General features: G+C 57.4%; 1 protein-coding gene across 2 annotated transcripts; it reads left to right on the top strand.

The window, feature by feature from the left end:
* Nucleotides 1-463: 463 nt before the first annotated feature.
* Nucleotides 464-16871, top strand: TRARG1 (trafficking regulator of GLUT4 (SLC2A4) 1). Of its 2 annotated transcripts, XM_045835656.1 has the most exons (3): nt 464-1321; nt 13579-13711; nt 15112-16871. In XM_045835656.1, the coding sequence occupies exons 1-3, from the start codon at nt 935-937 to the stop codon at nt 15123-15125; spliced, it is 534 nt and encodes a 177-aa protein (XP_045691612.1). In that variant the 5' UTR covers nt 464-934; the 3' UTR covers nt 15126-16871. The 2 variants fall into 2 exon arrangements, with proteins under 2 accessions (XP_045691612.1, XP_045691613.1); XM_045835657.1 differs by lacking the exons at nt 13579-13711; nt 15112-16871 and adding an exon at nt 10619-10738.
* Nucleotides 16872-20117: the final 3246 nt, after the last annotated feature.

Consider the following 20117-nt stretch of genomic DNA (forward strand, 5'->3'; position numbering starts at 1 on the left):
TGGCATCACAGAAAAGTTCTAATGGGCATGAGATGGGGCCAACACTCCCCTCAACACCCCTCTGCCCCTCACCTTGGTGAGCAGCTCAGAAACCCACTCAGAGGGCCCTGCAGGGGCCTCACTGGTGCTGGATCTCCCCTTGGCTCCCAGAGCCTGTTCTCCATGCCTCCGGGAGCTGGAGATCATGGTTGGGGTCCAGGGCCCTGCGTTTCCCTACAGATAGGAGGAAACAGCAGCCTGCTCCAGTGGAGGAAAAGCAGAGGGCTCAGTTTCCCGGGACAGTTGAAGACACACCCCTGTGAGACCCACTTTGTCTTTTTGCCTGTCCAGAGCCCTCAGTCGAGAGGAGCAGGTCTTGTGGCTGCAATGGAAAGTGGAGGCCAGCCTGAGTCCCTCTGGGCTGGGCCGGGCTGGGCAGAGCAGGGCTGGGCTGGGGCAGAGGCAGAACACTGCTGGGCCGTTCTCTGGGGAGAGGGGAATTGAAAAGGGAAAGCATCTCTGAGGAGGGCAGAGAGGGAGGGAGGCCTTGCGGCATGCACACACACACACACACACACACACACACAGCCGCCCTGACTTAGCCTAAGCCTCAGTCTGGAGAGCAGCATCTTCTCTCGGCTCCCGAAGCGGCTTTCTGTTGCTTCCCCGCCCATCCGTGCTGTCAGCAGCACCAGCAAAGTTGACCTCGAACTTGAGCGGAACTGAAGTCTCCGGCTCCCAGGAGCTCTGCTGGGCAGCAGGCGGGACCCAGACTCTGAACTCTGTTGGCCTGGAGAAGCCGACCCTCCCGATCTACAGCTGGCCCGTGCTCCCTGGGGACACTTCTGCCTCTGACCTGCAGGCCCCCAGGCTGGGCTGAGGAATGGTGCGCTGAGTCCCTCCGGAACCCCCTTATCACAGCCTGGAACCGAAGCAGCCCAAGGCCCAAGCCGACATGGCCAACCCCGTGCAGCCTCAGTTTTCCCCCATGCGGGAACCTGGCACCGCCTCACCCCCGGACCTGCCCGAGATGGAGATGCTTCTCACCAAGGTGGGGGACAAGGATGACAAGCCCCCGAAGCTGTCCAAGTCCCTGTCAGGGGCTCTGGACCTGGAGCAGAATGGCCATGGCCTGCCCTTCAAGGCGGCGCCCGGGGGGCGCCAGGAGGCTTCACTCCCCCGGTCGCCCTCTCGCGCCAGCTCCAGACGAGCGTCCTCCGTTGCCACCACCTCCTATGCCCAGGACCAAGAAGTCCCCAGAGATTACCTTATCCTGGCCATCGCCTCCTGCTTCTGCCCCGTCTGGCCCCTCAACCTCATCCCCCTCATCTTTTCTATCATGGTAAGCGCTGCTGTTTGCTCCAGGGCAGGGGCTGGGCCCAGGGGCAGTGGGCACGCTCCCTGGTGCCTGGTGTGGGCGTAGGGAAAGAGAGCTGGGCACGAGGGGCTGGGGGGAGAGACTCCCTTTCTAGGCTGGCCTACCGCTCCCCCTGGGAGAAGGGCCCCAGGGTCAGGAGAGCTGTTGTTTGCCGTCCTCTCTCATCTCTGCTCCTGGGTCCAGCTTGACTTTGCACACAGCCCTGCTGGTTAGGGGGCCCAGGGAGTCCCCTGGGGCTAAGTTCCAAACTACAGAACACAGCCAAGTCGGGGGGTTTGTCTTTGGCGGCAGCGTGGCAGAGGGTTCACCCGAGGAGTCATTCCTGAGTAGAGCCACATTATCAGCAGAGTTGCAGCTGCCGTGGAGGCCCAGGGCCCACATTCTCAGGAGGGGAGCCAGCCTCCCCACAGTGCCCCTGCCCCTCATCCCGGGCCACCTGGGTGCTCTTGGACCCTTTACCAGCTCTGGTTTCCAAGAGCCAGAGGTGGCTTCCCTGACATGCCCTGGGGCCCCGGGGGCCTGGCTCCCCAGGGGATGGTGCTTGCTGGAGCCCTCCGGGCCTTGGCGGCTGTACTGACCTCGCATCTGCCCTCAGGGCAGGGGAGGTCTGAGCCTGGGTGGGAAATGTGGCAGAGGGCACGGCTCGACTTGCCAAGGAGGGCACGTGGGCCCATCTGTCTCCTCGCACACTTGTGCTGCAGGGTTTGAGTGCATTGCCTCAGACTGTCCCCAAGACAAGACATTCAGATAGAGCTCCTTGCAGAGGAGCCACGGAATATGTCAGCAGATGTGACTTCTGAGGTCTAGGAAGAAGAGAGAGAAAGACGGGGCAGGCAGTGACTTCTAGAATGAAGTTAGGAGCCGGGGGCAGTGAACGGCTCGTCCAGGGCTGGCCAGGGCCAGAGGGCTGGGTGGGGAGAGGCCGTCTGCTTCCCTCTGCGGTGACGTCACTGCTGAGTCATCTGTCACCAAGCCCCTGGGAGCTGTGGTCACTCTTGCTGCTCCCCGCTGTCCTCTTAGAAAGTCCCTATTTTCTCACACTTCCATGACTACCCCACTGATGCCCAGTCCCCAGATGGGGACACCTTCCCCAGCCCCCACCAAACCCAGCACCACCTGCCAGGATGTCAGGGCGCACTGGCAGCGTCCCTAAGTCAGAGGGACTTGGCGTGGGCACAAGAGCCAGGGCTGGGCAGGGCCCAGGGTGGGATCTTTGAGGAGCTTCCCGTGTGCCTGCTGCAGCCCAGGACGGCTGGGGGCAGGGCCCAGCCCCGGGTGCAGCCTGCGCTCTGGGCGGGGCCGTCTCTCGTCTTTCTCGGTTACTGGGAGAAGCCCGGGAGGGGAGGCAGCCTAGGGGAGGAAGACTGCACAAGGGCCCAGGAGAACACAGTTGCTAGAATCTGTCCCCTGGCGGGGGGTGGCAGGTACAAGCGGCTGGCAGAGCTGCCTCTGTCAGAGGAAACCCGAGCCCAGACTGTGAAGCCAGTGAGACCGCTCTCGAATTTCCATGTCCTCCTCACGTTCCTGAGTCAGCTGTGATTGTCACCGGCCAAGGGCAGGGAACAGGGTGCTAAACCAGACAACATCACCAATTCCCTGGGGGCTCTAGTCTAGTGGGGGGTGGGGGAAACTTCTAAACAGATCCTTACAACACATTGCAAGAAGTATTCACACTAGACAAAAAAATCCCACAAGGCATTGTGTCACCTTGGGCAAGTGACTCAAACCTCTCTTCTCAACATTCCGATCTGCAAAATGGGCTGCCACCACAGCACCTACCTGTGGGGCCGTGCGAGGGTGAGGTGAGACGGGCCCTAGACAGCGCTTGAGAACAGCAGCCGGCAAACAGGCGGCTGTCACACAGGAACGGCGATTCTGCGGTAGCTGCCCGTCTACCTGGCGACGGCTGGAAAGCATCATGGGTTTGCTATGGGCATTTTTTAGAGCTTTGAAATATAACTCACATAGCATACAGTTCACCTACCTAAGCGCATGATTCAATGACTTTTAGTATAGTCACAACTAAGTGCAACCACGGCCACACTCAATGTGAGAACATTTTTCTCACCTCCAAAAGAAACTGTACCTTTTTTCTATTACCACCCGCCCTCCTCCACCTCTTCCTCAGTCCCTCCCAAACCCGAGTGGCCGCTGATCTTTCTGTCTGTGTGGATGGGCCTCTCCTGGAGGTTTTGTATAAATGGAACCCGACAGTGTGTGGTCCCTCGGCGACTGGCTCGGTTCACACTCGGCAGAGCATTTTCAAGCTCCGCAGGGTTTGGAGCCGGAGAGCGGTGTGGTCAGATTTCCATTTTGGAGGATCAGCACTGTGTAGGGTGAAGGGAGGGACCAACGGGGCCTTCTGAGCCTGGCATTCGGGAGAGGGGACCTGTGCAGGCCTGCAGGTGAGAGTGTCAAGGCCGGGACCGTGGTGGGGGCAGGGGAACCTTCTTACAGTGGCACCACGGATCCTCCTTTCCGTCAACCATTCACTTGAACGGCGAGTCGCTTGTTGGGGGGCAGCTAAGTGGTGCGGGATAATCAGGGCCCCGTGAATGAACGTGTCTTCACGCACCAGGCACCATGTTAGGCATCGGGGAAGTGGTCAGATAAGACGAGGCCTGTCTGGCGTGAGAAGGATGCGGGAGCGTGGTGGTGCAGGGAGGCAGACCTGTTCCGGGAATTTAACTTTCATCCTAGTGCTCTCAGGAGCCGCTAAAAAGACTTAGGCAGAGGTGTGATGTGGTCAGATCATATTTTAAAACTAATACCCAAAGCATTGTGGGAAATGAACAAGAGTGGGCAGGATGGGGATCAGGGAGACCCCGCAGGAGGCCCTCGAGACTGCCCAGGCGGCGAAGGCCGGAGCTGAGCCATGGGCCCAGAAAGGCGGGCACCGAGGAGGGAAGGAATTGCTAAGGAGGTAGGAGCAGTAATTGCTTTTGGCTCCTGGATATTCTCCCCCAAAACAGTGGAACTGCCTTAGAGAAAGCTCCGCAGCATACAGCATTTAAGGGGTGGGCAGAGGGAAGTGGACAGAAAAGGTTTTTCAGAAGAAGATTCCAGGAGGTGGGAGGAAAACTGGAAAAGAAAGAGACACCCAGGTAGGAGCGAGTTTGAAGGAAGAGGGAGTCGTCAAACATTGCGGAGAGATCAGGTTCGATAAGGATGGGAGTGTCCCCTGGCTTGGCCAATCACAGACCTTGGGGACCCTAGTGATGGAGAAGCTTGGGCAGAAATGATTGACAAGGTGAGTTCCCTGAAGAGCAGAGCGATGTGACTCAGAAGAAGGACTTCCTTCCTGGGAGCTTCCTTCCTGGGACCTCATTGCACCACCCAGGGTGGGTGGGCGCCTCTTCCTTCCTGGGAGCTTGGAGGAGAGGCCGTGAGGGCAGAAGCAGATAGAAACTCAAAGAAAAGGAAGTTGGTTTACGCTGTATGGGACCCATGCCACCAGGGACAGGGAGGGCAAGGTGGTCTGCTGGGAGATGAGGGCCTGATGGCAGAGGAGAGGAGCGGTGACTAGGGACAGATGGGTCAATGGCCCGAGGGCTCTGCTGAGGCTGGAGACCTGGGCCTGAGTTATTATCAGCCTGCGGTGGTGTGGCTTTTGCCCAGCTGCAGACGTAGAGTCCCTGATGTGACACTGGGCCTACCTAGACCTGCGGATGGCAGAATTGCCACGAGGGCAGGACCAGGTGGCACAGAAGATGCGAGCCGGGGTGGCTGCGATGCCGCACCCAGGATCGGGCTGGACTGGGAGGGAGCGAGGCCAGGATCTTGGCTATAGCCATCTATAGGGAGGCTGGTCTCAGGCTGGGGCTCAGAAGGGTCAAAGGGCAGGTGCTATGAGATAGCAAGGGTGAGAGAGAGATTGGGGGCTTGAGATTTCAGAGGAGGAGCCAAGGCAAGTGTGAAGTATAGTTGTGGAAATGAATTTCTAAGGGGAACTGTCAGGAGCCAGTGAGAAGGAACCTGAGGAAACTCAGGAATGAGGGAATATTACTAACACCACGTGTTTTCTAAAGGTTAGGCACTGGTCCAAATACTTTATATATATTATCTCATTTCAGTCAGACTATAATCCTGTGAGGTCTAGGTATTGTCACTGCTCTCCGTGTGCCGGTGAGAAAACTGAAGTACGGGCGTGTGGAATAACCTGCTCGTCAGTGATCGGGAGCCCAGGACAGGGTGCCTGGGGCCCAGGACAGGGTGCCCGGAGGCCAAGCTCTTGTTCCCACCCACTCCACAGCCTGCCTCCAGAATCCGAGGGCGCCCAGGTGGGGAGCGCTATTGGGTGTGCCCACAGCTGTCTTCCCTCTTCTGGGAGCCGGTCAAGTTCATGGGAAACTCCCATTTCCCAGGGAGGGAGGGGTCAGTTATTCACCTAGGGCTGAAACCCTCGGTCCCACCCGAACAGCATTAGGGTGAAGGAGGGCCGGAGAGTGTGGAAAGGCAGTCAGTCTCCTGGGCTGGGGTCTCGGGTGCTGGGCCAGACTTCAGAACTCCTCGTCTGAGGTCTTCCCACTGGCTACCAGGTGAGGGGCCAAACCTTTGATCTGGGCTGGAAGGAGACCCCCAGCCCTGCCCGGCAGCTTTTCTACAGCTTACTGTCTGCAGAGCGTGTCCTGACACGTGGCTCACAGAGTCTGGCTATATGTCTCCACTTGACAGACGAGGCACCTGAGATGCACGAAACAGTGTGCTGCCCACAGTCACACGACCGGGAAGAGCCACATCAGCTGCAAGCTGAACCCAGCGTTCTCTTGTGGTCCCACCCTGCATCTCCCTCTGGGGGTGAGGACTGTGTGCCCTTCCCAGGGAAGCCAAACCTCATGCAGGGCAGGAGGAATTTCCCTTCCTTCTCTGTTTCCCTGCCCCTCCCCCCACTGTTCTCCCTGCCTCCAAATCCATCAGTGGAGACAATGGACCATCAGCATCCTTCCCACGGTGGCTTCCCACCCAATACACAGCCTTTGACAGTGGCCTGCTGGCCTGGTGGCTCAGGGGCTGTATCTGAGGAGTTGTTCAGACTCAGCCGTGCTCAGAACTGGGCCTCCTGTGAACCTCCTGCGGTGGCCAGGGCAAGGCTGGCTTCATGCATTTTACTTCTGGGTCAGGCTGAGAACGGCCCCCTGTTCCTCAATGCTGGCAAGGTCTCCCATACATGAGGGCAGCCAGGCCCCAGGCAGCGGGCCTTGGCTTGACAACAGTTATAAAACACGTATCAGACCTGGGTGAACGTCTCAGTTCTGTCCCTGCTACGCCACATGGCCATGTCCAAATCACTCAGCCTCCTTCCTCAGCCTCAGTTTCCTCATCTGTAAAATAGGTGCCATAAAACCATCTAATTCAGCGTTCTTGGGAAGACTAGATGAGTTAATGTGTGTGAAAGCACCGAATGCTGAGCGTGCACACAGTAAACGGAAGTGGTCGCTGTTCTTACCGACCGACTGAATGAGACCGCAGTGTCGGGGAGAGGGCAGATCCCCAGGGGACAGGCAATTCTGACTCCACCCAGTTTGGGGACAGTGAAGTCTCACCCTCATTGCACCACCCAGGGCGGGTGGGCGCTTCTGAGCAGCCCCTTTCCGTAGGGGGCTCCTGCCACGTGTGGGAACGTAGCAGAGGTCCAGAGTGGCTTCAACACACCTTTTCTCGGACGGTTTAAATGACCTCGCTATTTAACTGACATGTTGCAGGCTCACTACCATTCATGAAGGTATTCATCCGTTCACTCCACAAGAGTGCGGAGTCCAACCCAGGCCTGACAGTCAGCTGGCCAGCTGGCTTAACATACTGACAGGCTTCCCAATCAGTTGGTAACTAGCTGCCATCTCGGGCACCTAAGCATTTCCCGTTCCTCCCATCCACCATCGCAGCTGCCCTGACTGCTCCCCGGGACTCCCCACCATTTTCCCCTACACTTCAGCAACTGGAGGGTTCATCTCCAGTCAGGGCATTCCGGAAGCAACTGCAGTGTTGCAGAGGGAGGTTGTGAGGGGGCTGGAGAATCACCTCCCCGTGGCCACCCTCCTCCGGCTGGTTTCAGCCTGAGAGCACCGCCGCCGCCCCACCTGCTCTCAGACTTCAGACATCACCAGTGCCTTTCCTCCCCTCTCTGGTAGCCTGAATCCGTCTGCCGCACCATCCCCCCTGACCCCCGCACCGTCCCCACAGCCGCTGCAGTCACCATGGTCTGTTATCACAGGCATTGCGGTCATCGCTATAACTGTTCTTGTGCCTTCCATTTAAGCCATTTGGTACAAGAAGGTGATGCCACTTAAGTGGGGAGGAGAGAGCAGCTGGGTCTTACTCATAAAAAGAAATGAAGGTGCCCTGGCCCGGGTAGCTCTGTTGGTTAGAGTATCACCCCCACATGCCTAGGTTGCAGGTTCAAGCCTCGGTGAGGGCACATACAAGAATCAACCGATGAATGCATAAGAGGAGAACAACAAATCCATGTTTCTCTTTCTCTAAGCAATAAAAAATTTTTAAAGAAATGAAGGGTCTTCTTCCATCCCTGCAGTTAAGGAGTGGACCTTTCATTTAGTAATTAATAGGGGGTAAACAGGGAAGGGTGGATTCAGATATGAGTGCCAGCTAGTGGTGCGAAACTTTTGTACCTAAAAGTAGGGTTCTGCTCTGAAAGGCAGTCCTGTCCCCTCCGTGTCACAGATCGGAACACTGAGACATGCAGCACAGTGGAGAGGTTCACACTGCACGGTGTGGATACTGGGCCTGGCGCAACAGAGCAGCTGAGGCCGGGTCTGCCCTGCCCGGTCTGACTGGGGAGCAAGGCCTGGCGGCTCCGTGGGCAGAGAAGGGACCGGGCTCCATGTGACACACACAATCCCCCCAGGTCCTCCCCTCTCCATTTCCCATCCCCAAGCAGCCACACGTGCCCCTTGCCCCACAGCCCTGAATGACACTGCGCTCACAGGCGTTTCTCTGGAAGGTGGGGCAGGACTCCTCTCAGACCCTGCTCCCCTGCCCCGGCCCACCAGGCTTACAGCTGAGAACCAGTCCCTTGGTCACTACTCGAGGTAGCCCCAGAGTCTTTAAAGCCCAACCTCCTAGAAATCCCTGATGCCCTTCTGTTATATTGTCTTCTCTTCCCCGCAGTGTGGCCTTGGTGTTGCAGTCCTGAGTCTAGTGACCTGGTTGGCCACGCAGAGAGCTTGGCATGGGTCAGGATGTCAGACATCTTTCCTGTGGGACTTACTACCCTTATTCCTTTCATTAACCTCTGTTACTTTGGAGCCTTCCACTGGCTGGTCCAATGGTTAGAAGACAGATTCTCCTCTCATTCTTCTTCTCTCTGCTTTTATTCTTTACTTCCTCAACAATGCCTGGATCCTTACTAGTGTCTTCCCCTAAGTTACATAAGGACACCAGGGTTGAGGATGCATGATCCCTGCCTTCGAGGATCTTACAGGCTGAAGAAAGAGACGGACACAGCTACCAGGTGGTAAGAGAGAACAAGAGAATGGGGCGAGGTGCTGTGGGAGCCCCAAGGAGAGCCAATGGCTTGTTTGTGGGAGCCAAGGAAAGGTTCACTGGGGTGGCTCTTGAAGGACGAGGAGGAGTCGTTGAGGTGGCAATGTGGTAATGAGAAAAAGCATCTCAGCAGAAACAGTATGTGCAGAGGCACAGGGGCATAAAAATGTATCTCTTTTATGGGGGTCATGTGACCAGGCTTGCATTTCAAAGACCTCACCTTGACTGTTAAGAAGAGGTTGGATGGGGCAACAGTGGAGCAGAGAGACCAGTGAGCAGGAGGCTGATGCAGTCTCCACAGGAAATACACACAAAGAGTGGGCTGGGGCAGTGGAGCGGGCCTACAGAGGTAGGGACAGAGCTGAGGCACATTAGCAAGGTCAGGAATTCTTACCATTGTATTTGAGGGGGGAGAGCCAGAGGGGGAGTCCAGGAGGGGCGATGCTGGGATTCTCTCCCAGAAATGGGAGCTGTAGCACGTAGCTCAGCAATGAGGCTTTGCTATTCACGGAGCACCTGCCAGAGCAGGAGACTTGCAGAGGCTGGGCGTCGAGCATGAGGATGGAAAAAGGACTGGGCTCTGCTGGGGACGCAGATATGGGAGGGTCTTCCCCTATCCTCCCATCCCACCACCATCAAGAGGAGGAAGGGCAGAGAAAAGGGAGGGGAGGCAGGTTCCCGGACACAGAGTCAGCATGTGATGAGCGCCCTACCTGGGTGGCTCTGAAAGCAGTGCCGTAAATCTCACCAAGACCCGCCAGAGAGGCTGGTCTTCCACGACGGGTCGGCCTCCTCTGCCCAAGTGGACGGGTTATGCTCCTTTATCCTTCTCAGACTCAGCGGAGGGAAGGGGATCCTCTGTTAACAGCAAAAGTATTTCATTACTGTACCACTGAGCACTTCCTCCCGCTGGGTACCACACTGAGCCCCCGACTTGTATGATCTCACTCAATCTCCACAAAAACCCAGTGAGCTGGGTACCGATTTTCCCTGATGAGGAAATCGAAGCATAGTGAAGGAAAGCCCACCTGGCCAGGGTCGCACAGTTGGTAAATGATGGAGCTGGGACAGGAGCCGGGAGGTCTGGATCCGGACCATGTGCGCTCAGCAGGGTGCCCTTCTAGGGAGCTGGAGGACACGCCTGCTCCTGGCTGGGTCCCCACCGTGTCCAGCTGGGCTGGTGAGTCTCGGGATGGGCTGCTGCCCGAGCGCCACTCTATGGCCCTCCTCAAGCCAGACCCACCTTCTCTTTCCCTCCCACCGGATGACATTGGTCTGTTGTCGCGAATAGCCCTGAGGTCCAGAGGCACGAACGCTCACAACTTCCTGTCCAGATCCAAATGTCCTTCCTCCAGGAAGTTTTCTTGGATTCCCCCCTTTTATAAGGCCTCACAGTACCAGGTACCTCTTTTCATATCACTCCCCACAGTTGCAAATGTACCTCTATTTGTACGGACCTGTCCAGGTGTGAGGTCACCTGCACCCACATTCAGCCAGTCCCCACAGACCCAAGTGCTCTTGTCCGCTGTCTATAGTGCATCCCTTTGCTCAAGACCAGACCTGCTGCTGCCCTGGGATGCTGGGGTGCTCGTCACTCCTCGGCCTTTTCACTGCCCCCTCTGCCCTGGATCTTTTTCTTTTCTGTCCTAGAGAAGTCCCGGTGTGTCTCAGCCGGTTGTACACTCCCCAACAGGGCAAACCCCAGATTCTGTTTTGTGAGAGCCAGGCCCCTGCTTGATCTGGCCTTTCTCTACGTCTCAGGGTGCTTCTGTCATGATGCCGCCTTGTTCCAGATCCTCATCTGTAAATGGCCTGATGACAACCCCTAACTAATAGGAGGATGAAAAGCTCTAGTGGATGGCAAGCATTTAACATAGTTCCTGACACAAGGTACATTTTTAAATAATGTTAGGGATAATTAGTATTCCTGAGGAGGTGGAGGAATCTTGGTGGGCTGCACAGAGGAGGTGGCATTGGAGCAAGCCCTTGAAGGGTGGAGAGGAGGTGGACAAACGGTATTGTGGGAACAAGCAGGCCGGAGGAACAGCACAAGCAAAGGCATGTGGAAGTTGGTGCTCATGGCCGGGGTGGCTCAGACTGCCTGGGCCCGGCGGTTGTGGATGAGACTAGGAGAGGATAAAATCAGGAAATGCAAAGCTGACCTGAGTTCGGTCTGTGGTCTGTAGACAGTGGGTGGCCATGGGAGATACTTGGAGGAAGTGATTAACTCAGTCACCATCATCTTGCCAATCTTTTGCATCAGCTCCTGAATTCCAGCCTCCTCTCTGATCCCATAAGGGCTTTTAGAAACCATTCCTCTGCCTTAGCCTCACGTCTTCACTGGCTCCCACTGCTCCTCAGGCAATAACCAACCTCCTCCCTGCATGGGCGGAGCCCTGTGTGGCCTGGCTCCACCCTCTTCTTGCTCATTCTCAGCTCCATCCACACTGGCCTCTACCTAGTCCCTCCTGCTTCCCTCAGACAATGATGTATTGAGCAGCTACATGCTTGCCATGCCGGGTCTCCTTGGGGTCTTTGCACATGCTTTTCTCTCTCCCTGCAATACTCTTCTTCCTTTTGAAAAAGGTCTATTTAAGTCTTACTCAGCCTTCAGTCCTGGCTGGTGTGGCTCAGTGGATTGAGTGCTAGCCTGAGAACCAAAGGGTCACTGGTTTGATTCCCAGTCAGGGCACAAGCCTGTGTTGTAGGCCAGGTCCTCAGTAGGTGGTGTGCAAGAGGCAACCACACATTGATGTTTCTCTCCCTCTCTTGCTCCCTCCCTCCCCCTCTCTAAAAATAAATAAAATCTTTTAAAAAAGTCTTACTCAGCCTTCACATCTTAGTCTAAATGTCCTTCCTCCAGGAAGTTTTCTTGGATTCCCCCCTTTTATAAGGCCTCACAGTACCAGGTACCTCTTTTCATATCACTCCCCATAGTTGCAAATGTACCTCTATTTGTGTGGTCACAGTGGAGGCCAGCCTCCCTACCAGGCCAGAGTCTCTGTGGGCTAGGGCCCGGAAATCCCTTGCACACTGCTGCATGCAGAGGCCTAGCCCAGGGCCTGGTGTAACTATCTGTGGAGTGAAATGTGGTTTGGGGGATAGAATGGAGAAGAAGAGAGCCTGGGGCTGGGGGATTTTCAGGAGGCAATTGTCATGGACTGCGTGAGAAGTGGCGCCTGGAAGGAGGGCAGGTGCAAAGGACCTAGAGAGGGGAGTGGAGATGAAATTGACCAAGAACTGAAACTGATTAGTCGGGTGGGGAGGGAGAGGACTTGTGAGGAAGCAGGAGGACTCCAGGCTGTTGCCAATAATGGGGGCTCGGGCAAGTGCCAGGCCAGGAGCAGACCTGGGCCAGACCAGAAGCCAGAAGCTATGGTTTGGGGCACGGCGAGTTTGGGTGGCCCTGAGACAGGAGACCGGGGCTGGCCTGGAAGGGAACCATGGGGTAAGGGTAGGAGTGGGGTTGGTTGGAATTCTGAGAGGTGAAGGGGACGGGACTTTGGGGAGGGGGTGCCCACATGCAGAGCACAGAGAGGGGCTGGGTGGCCTCTCTGAACTTCAACTGCTTCAAAAGTGGGCAACACTGATACCGATGCACACTGGGTCACTCCCTGCTCTCCTGTGCACTTTATCTCAGACGTGTTCACAACAGTTAAAGCAGTAAAAAAAAGTGGGCAACACTGCCAACCTCATAGGATGGCTTGAGGCTAAAAGATAACTTTGGTACAGTCCTGAGCAAGCCACCTGGTACAAAATGAGGACACAATAAGTCATTATTGTCATCATCAACGTCATCATCATCAAAGTACTTGACTAGATTTCCATTCTGAACTCAGGGGTCTCAAATGATCAGAAAATGAATACCCTGAGGCAGTCACACCTTTCACTGGCCCCTGCCTGCGCCTGTTCTAGCGGCCCAGGAAACACCAGGAGCGCCAGAACTCAAGTTCACAGGCCAGCCCTTGCCAGCGAGTTGACGAGTGCACCATCCCTGGCAGGGGCACAGGGCCACCATGGGATCACCTGGGACACACCACCTACTGAGCCCCCTGGGGCCTCTGAGGACGTCTTCTGTCCTTCGATGCCTCACCGCCCCCCTCACCCCCCCGTTTCACCACATTGCACAGGGCTGAGAAAACCCAAGCTCACTAAGGAGTGAAGTGTCAGGTGGGGCCCCTGTGAAGCCAGGGGTGGCTCCCCACCCCGCAGGCCCAGCCTTCCTGGTTCAAAACCAAGACAGCTGCCTTTCTGGCATAACCTGGGAGGGGGCTTGGCTGAGCAGGAGCATGGTTCCTGGGTAGGGAGGACCAGGGACTTTTTTTCTTTTATGGCTAGAGAGGTCACAGAGAAAAGGAGGCACAGGGACAGCCATAGCATCTGGGTGCAGCCACAGCAGTGAGCCCGGGCCCGGGGTCTGCAGAGACCTGGCTCACCTGCTCCCACCAGCTCAGTGTAGCCTGGGCTCGGTCCACCCTCTCAGGCCCTCGGTCTCCACTGTTCCACCCTGTGGTTCTGCGATTCTGCATTTCTCGGTTCTGCTTCCAGCTGTCCTCAGCCGGCCAAGGGCAGGCTTGGTTGGTGTCCCTGCCCCTTGAGTCCAGGCGTCAGGAGTGCCGGCTGCAGTGGGCACCGGGTATGTCCTGGAGGCCCAGGCCAGGGCCCCCCACAGGGCTGCTGAGGACAGCCTTCCTGAGGTCTCTGCCACCCTCTCTCTGCAGTCTCGAGGTAGCGTGCAACAGGGGGACCTGGACGGGGCCCGGAGGCTGGGCCGCCTGGCCCGGATGCTCAGCATCAGCTTCATCATCATAGGGATCATCATCATCATTGTGGCCGTGACTGTCAACTTTGCAGGTGAGGCCCAGCCACATGCCAGCTTGCTCGCTGTGAAGACAGCCAAGGACGCAGCCTGTGCCCTGGGGCAGGGGTGGTGGAAGGAAGGGACGAGCCCGTAGGGGCCACAGCCTATCCTCTCACTCTGGAAAAACAACCCAGTCCCCAGCAGTGACCAGCTGAGTAGGCCTGGCTATCTGACTCACCTTTTGCCCAGAAAGCAGATTAAGGGGAAAGGGTGGGGAAAGAGCACAGGCCTAGGAGTCAGAGGCTCTGAGGGCCCCAGGCCAGTGTCTGTCTAGTCGGACCAAGGGCTTTTCAGGTCTAAAGCGGTAGGAAGAAGCCCCCAGCTCACCTGAGGTAATGGATATCACTGTCTTTGTAAACTGCGGCTTGCCACACAAGTGTCCATGCTGAGACAGCCAGGACAGGCCAGAGGCGAGCAATGCATGTGGCGAAAGTCAGAAAGTAACACTTCTGTGAGCACACAGAGGTGGCCCAAGGAAGTTATCCAAGCAGGGAACCACTTTCCAGGGTGACTCCAAGCTGCTCACAGGCCCATGAGCTTCAAGAGTCTCTGGGCTACATAGCCAACGTGGCCCACATCCCTCTCTTCACACACTCACATCGGGAAGCCCCCAGGGACCTCTGCCCCTTGCAGTGACCATGCTAAGCTTTCCCCCAAAGACCTTGCTTTGCCAAATGTGCTCCATGGACCAGCGGCTGTGGCTGCTGACCCCAGGAACGTGTCAGAAATGTGGAATCTCGGGCCCCACCCCAGACCCACTGAATCAGAATCCTCATTTTACTGAGATTTCCAGCCCAATCATTAAGTTTTGGAGGCACTGGTCTAGGCTACAGAGTGTTCAACACGGGGTAGAAAGCCTGGGGTTCTACCATGGGGTCCTGGGCAGCCCCGGCCCCTGAGGAAGGGGAAGAGGTCAGGTTTGTAATCAGCTGGCCTGGGTTCGCAAGCCCCACCCTCCTGCGTGGACCGAAGCACGCTCCACAGTCTCTCTGAGTGCGACAGACATGCGGGTGCATAAGAGGCAGGAGCCCACTTGCCCAGGGCGTTAGCCTCAGTGTCCTTTGTCCTACTTCTGCTTGTCATCCTAGCCACCACTCTTCATTGGCACATGACAACTACTGAACCCACAGCGGTCAAGGGAACTGGTTAGCTTTCACTAAGAAATTCAAGCATCAGTGGTTCTACGATCAGGCGTCACAGGCCCAGCTCCTTGCCAATCATCCAGGCCACAGCCCTCTCACTGGCAGGAGTGCAGCCCCACCACGAGCCCCCGACCACTCCCTGATCCCCATTGCCATTTCCCACAGGAAACAAACACCCAAACCCTCCACACGGGGACCCGAAGACCCGAGTTCTGGGCTGTGCTCTGCCTTCACTGTTCTTTCCCTTACAGTTCAGAAGAAATAGAAGGAACCAGGCCTCTGCGCTAGCAGAGCGAACCAGCTGGAGTGCTCCCAACCCACACCCCACATACCGCGGAGGACAGGATGTGAGTGCCAAGGACCCACCTGTCCCCAAGTTCCAAAAGCACACTCTTGGAAGGAAACTCCCAAGTCACTCCATCATCTGTCCATATCAGATGGGAAAAGCCAGAGGAAGGAAGGAAGGAAAATTTACTGTGAAACCGCTGAGAAATGTGTCTAACCTCATGGACACAGCCCGACGCTCTGACTCCAGCATTCTGGCTTTTCCTCATCCCCACACTTTCCTGGTACCTACTGAGTAGCACATACTGCCTGGGCAGGAGAAACCAGCCCCATGAACAAACAGGTGAACTGCAGTGGGGAGCAGGGCAGCACGCTCCCTGCATGACCAGGAGCAAAGACGTGGGACTTTCTTTATCTTTGTATTTTCCTGGAGGAAGGGTAAGAAGGACTGTTTGCATGCCTTGTGCCACACGCCTGCTGCCATCCCAGCTGCGCCCTCACCGCAGAAGCCGAGAGCCGGAGCTGACACTCAGCACGTGCCCTGGGACCTCTGGCACACAGACGTGCAGCTGCCCTGGAAGGAGGCGAGGGCCACACCTAAATCCCGCATTGCAGGGTGGAGGCGGCCAGAGGATTGCTGGTGAAGAGGGGAACCGGGACAGTTCGGCCCATGGACCACCTCCCAAACTTTTCAGCCTTGGGAGCGTCTCTGCCAAGAACTACAACCCCGGGGAGTCTCCCAGGATGACCCAGCCCACCTTTTCCTCCCTCCCTGTGCGGTAGTCTGGAGCACCAACCAAGAACTCCTAGGGCCCTAACCTGCCCTGCCCTCCCCTCCCCTGCCATTGGCCAGTGAGGACCCAGGGTCCTGAGCTCTCTCCTGGCATGGTCTGGGGTCCAAACTTGGGGCCCCATGCAGAGCGGCTCAGATGGCCCCCAGCCCAGCCTCACCTGATGCTCTGAGCCTCACCCTGCGCTCCTGGCCTCTGCAAACAGCAGGGGCTTTCCCTGGAGCAGGCTTTGGGATCAGCCCTGGGACGCTTCCCCTGGGCTCCCAGGCCATTAGCAGTGTTTGTGCTCCTGTAGGGAAGTGGGCCAGATGGGTTTCATGAAAGTTTATTGTTTCTCGGTCTAGAGGATTCCAAGACTGAGGGAAGAGCTTGGCTGAAGGATCCAGTGTGGGGGAGCGGGAGGGGCCCCAGGTTTGGGAATACACCCACCTGTGGGAGGCGGGACTGGACACCATGGCTTCTGTCTAAGGACCTAATGGGATGCCTGAAAGGACCGAGCAGGGCCCTGGGCCTCCCGACTGGCTTCTGGCCCCAGACTCTGCCCCAACTTCTCTCTGGTACAGGCTCCGTCCACAGGGCCTCCCTGTGCCCACCTTCCCCGTTGGTTTGGCTCCCAGACTCTCGAAGGGCTGCTCCAGGCTTCCCCGCCCCTGGAGGCCCTGCCCAGCAGTTGAGGTTGCTGCGCTCAGCGGCAGGGCAGGTTCCCAGCCCCGGGCAGACTGGCCCCAGGTTGGCTGAGCATGTTTCCCCCTTGGGGTCCCTACTAGTCTCTCCCACCTTCTGCGTAGGCCCCTGGGAGGGTGTCTGTTAGCACTGAGCCTCTGTCTGCCAGGCACTCCATGTCCTCAGTGCAGTCCAAGCCTCAGCGACCACCAGGAGGGGAGGGGAGCAGAGGGATCCCTCTGGGGCAGGCTCTCCTGAGTCAGTGCCCCGCCCCCCCCAGGGAATAAACTCCAGCCTCCACACACCCTAAAGGAGGGGCTAGTTGGATTTGCTTTATGGCAACTTTGAGGCCAAAGTAAAGATGCCCTGTTTGTTGGGGGAGTCTGGGGGTGACCCAGGGTATTTGTGTCATTTACAAGGTCAGGTCAGGCCAGGGGAGATGGGGGGTCATAGGCCAAAGCTTTGGAAGGAGGGGTCATCAGTCACAGGTCTCCCAGCTGGCCCCTGGGGTCCTCAGCTGCAGCATTTGAGGGAGAAGAAAGGCACCAGGGGAGACGATGGCAGAGGTGGGGCTCCGTATACAGCGTGTGCACAGGGCCCAGAACACACCCAGACATGCCCCGTCCCTGCAGTCCTGTGCAGACTCTGCCATGCACGCACTCACACGCATGTGCACGCTCATTTGTTCACACGTAAAACCCAGCTCAGGTGAGAAAGAAGCCACAGGAACAGGCACAGCTGGAACCTTCTTCCATTCAGACAAGAACAAATTGAGAGAGTCTTCTAGTCATCTGAGGGCGTAGCTCAGAGGTTTCCAAGGTGTGTGGAAGGCGTGGAGGCCCCCAGAGACCAGCTTCTCCGTCAGAGGAGAGCACGGGGCCTAAGGAGGAGAAACCCTTCGGGGGTAAGACAGGGAGGGAGGGTCCCCAATGCCCCCACCCACAGGTGGCCTGGCACCCCCAGGCCTCGCTGAAGCTGGAAGGAGCAGGGGCCCTGCTGCCCCAGCTCGGCTGTGGGCCCGGCCACCAGCTTCATGGACACAGTGGCCTCCTGGTGCGGTTCCGGCTCCGGGCGCTGACCCGGCCTCCCCCGGGCCCCATAGAGAGCGGAGAGGACTGCCCCTCCCCTCCGCCGGCACCACACTCTCCAGTTTGCTCCTCTGTATTTCTCAGCATGGAAAGAAATAAAGCTGACCATACATGTGCACCCCAGGTCTGTGTGTTTGTGCTGCTGGGTTGCATGGATCAAGGGGTCCCAGACAACTGCTGGGGTGGGGGGTGGGCGCTTCTCTCGGGGCTGGGCCCCAGGAAGCCTGGGCACCACAGCCAGCACCAGGCATTGCCCTGGGCAAGTCACTGGTCCTCTCTGAGCCTCAGTTTCTCTGGTGAGCAAGGCAGGTCCCATCTTTCCCAGGTGCTTCTGTCTGTACATGAACAAAGGTCTCTGAGTGGAGAGGAGGGGGCAGGAAAGCGGCACCTGCTGACAGCCTGGTGCACGCTGGGCATTTGACGCTTTGGTAAACCTACAAGGCATCCAAGCGGGTTACTAGTGTCACCTGGGGATTCGAATCGGTAAGCTGAGGCTCGGAGAGGTTCAGGGACTGGTCCCAGGTCCCACTACGCCTGGCACACAGAAGACACGGAGTGGATGCTGGCGAACTGACCCCATGCCTGCCCAGGTCAGACCCCTGCACTGGCTTCTTGCTGTCCTACTGCTGCCCAGAGAGGAAAGCCCGACAGAAGGAAGGTGACAGAGAGGCGTATGTGTGTGGGGGGGGGGGAGGGGGGGGTGACACATTTCCCAGGCTGCAGAATGAAGCAGGCAGGGGTTGCTTGACTGTGGAAGGTAGCAGGGACTTCAGAAAGGCAGGCCAAGCAGGCATGGGGTTGTGGGCAGAGCCAGCAGGATGGGCAGGCAGTGGGAAGGGAAGGAATTGCCACACAGCCATGGTGAGCTGCCAACTCTGAGGGCGAGAGGATGGGGGAAGGAGGAGCGAGGGCAGAGGGCTGGGGTGGGGCTGGAATACAGGGAGAGTCACAGGACCCAAGAGGCAGCAGAGCAGAGTGGACCAGGGTGTGGGGCCTGGGGCCAGCCTGCCTGGGTTCAAATCCTACCCGGCCATGTGTTAGTGGAGTCCCCTTGGGGAAATTCCTATAGACTAGGATAGGGGCCTGGGGAGCATGGCCCATGTTCCAGGCACCGGGCTCTGTGGTCTGTGCAAGTTATTTAATCCTCACAGCACCTTGTGAGGTGCGGCATCCCATTTTCCTGGGAAGAAAATGAAGGTTAGAGAGGCCCGGTGACTGGCTCAAGGTCATACAGCCAGGACGTGGGGAAGCAGGACAGTCCTTCTCAAATGCCTCGGTGACAGGAGCCTCCCCTGCCTTAACACGTCTGAGCTGTTCCGGGGGGTTGGCCAAGTCAGTGTCCTTCCGCTGCTCAGCCTGGCCGACGACAGTCATGTCTCTCTACAGCTTGTTTCAGTGCTGCCCTGTGGCCTGTTCGAAGGCATCTGAAGCACCGCCTGGTGACAGGGCAGCTGTGCAATGCCACCAGTTTAATGACACTCAGCTGAACTGCCACCTTCTACACACGGGCAGTACCAGGAACAATCCCAGTGCTTTACCGTCCAGCGTGGTGGCCTGAATGTCTCACTGCCCTCATCGCTCAGACACAGCCCCACTTTAGAAACCGTACCATGGGGAAGGGAGGGTAGGTGTGTCTTAGCATCAGTAAGGGAAAAGTCGGCACGTCCACAACGCAGGACATTTCAAAGGCCGGATGGCTGTGCCCTGGGAGGAGCGGCCTGCCCTCTCTAACCTTGACTCCCTACCTGCAAATGGGGTGACAATCTGCTTTGCACCCACGGGGCTGTTGGAGGCCTGATGGCACTTCCCGGAGACATGTGGGAGACAGGAATAACAACTTCTCGGGGCACAGCCCAGAGGGCACCCCAGAATCAGGGAGGTTCTGGGCCTACTGGGTGACGCTTGAGTCCCACTCCATTCCCAGCCCTCTCTGATGCAGAATAGGGCACAAGGAAGCTCTCTGGCCCGGGCCCTAAGCCTTTCCCTCATTGGCTGTCGCCTGGACAGGCCTTCCTTTCCCTGGACCTCAGTCTCCTCAGGTAAGAGTGTGAGCTGAGCCAGTCCAGTGCGGCCTTCTCCACCCTGGCTGCACGTGGGAACCACCTGGGAACTTTGAAAAATGCGGATGCCTGGCTGCCACTCCTCAAGAGAATGTGGTTTAAGCGATTAGGGGTGTGGCCAGAGCATCCAGTTTTTAAAAAGCTTTCCAGGTGATTCCAGTGGTCATTTGAGTCTGGGAGCCGCTGGGCTAGACTCTAGAATCTTGTTACTCAGAGTGTGGTCCCTGGACCATTAGCGTGGGCATCACTGGAGCTTCCAGAAACGCAGAAACGCAGGCCACACCCTGCCCTAATGTAATGACTCGGAATACCTGCCCTTTCCAGCTGGGGAAGCTCCTGGCTGGGCACCTGAAGGTCCGCTGCAGGCTCA

The sequence above is a fragment of the Phyllostomus hastatus genome, unplaced genomic scaffold, assembly GCF_019186645.2.
Source record: "Phyllostomus hastatus isolate PE091 unplaced genomic scaffold, TTU_PhHast_1.1 phas_contig_210, whole genome shotgun sequence".
NCBI lineage: Eukaryota > Metazoa > Chordata > Mammalia > Chiroptera > Phyllostomidae > Phyllostomus > Phyllostomus hastatus.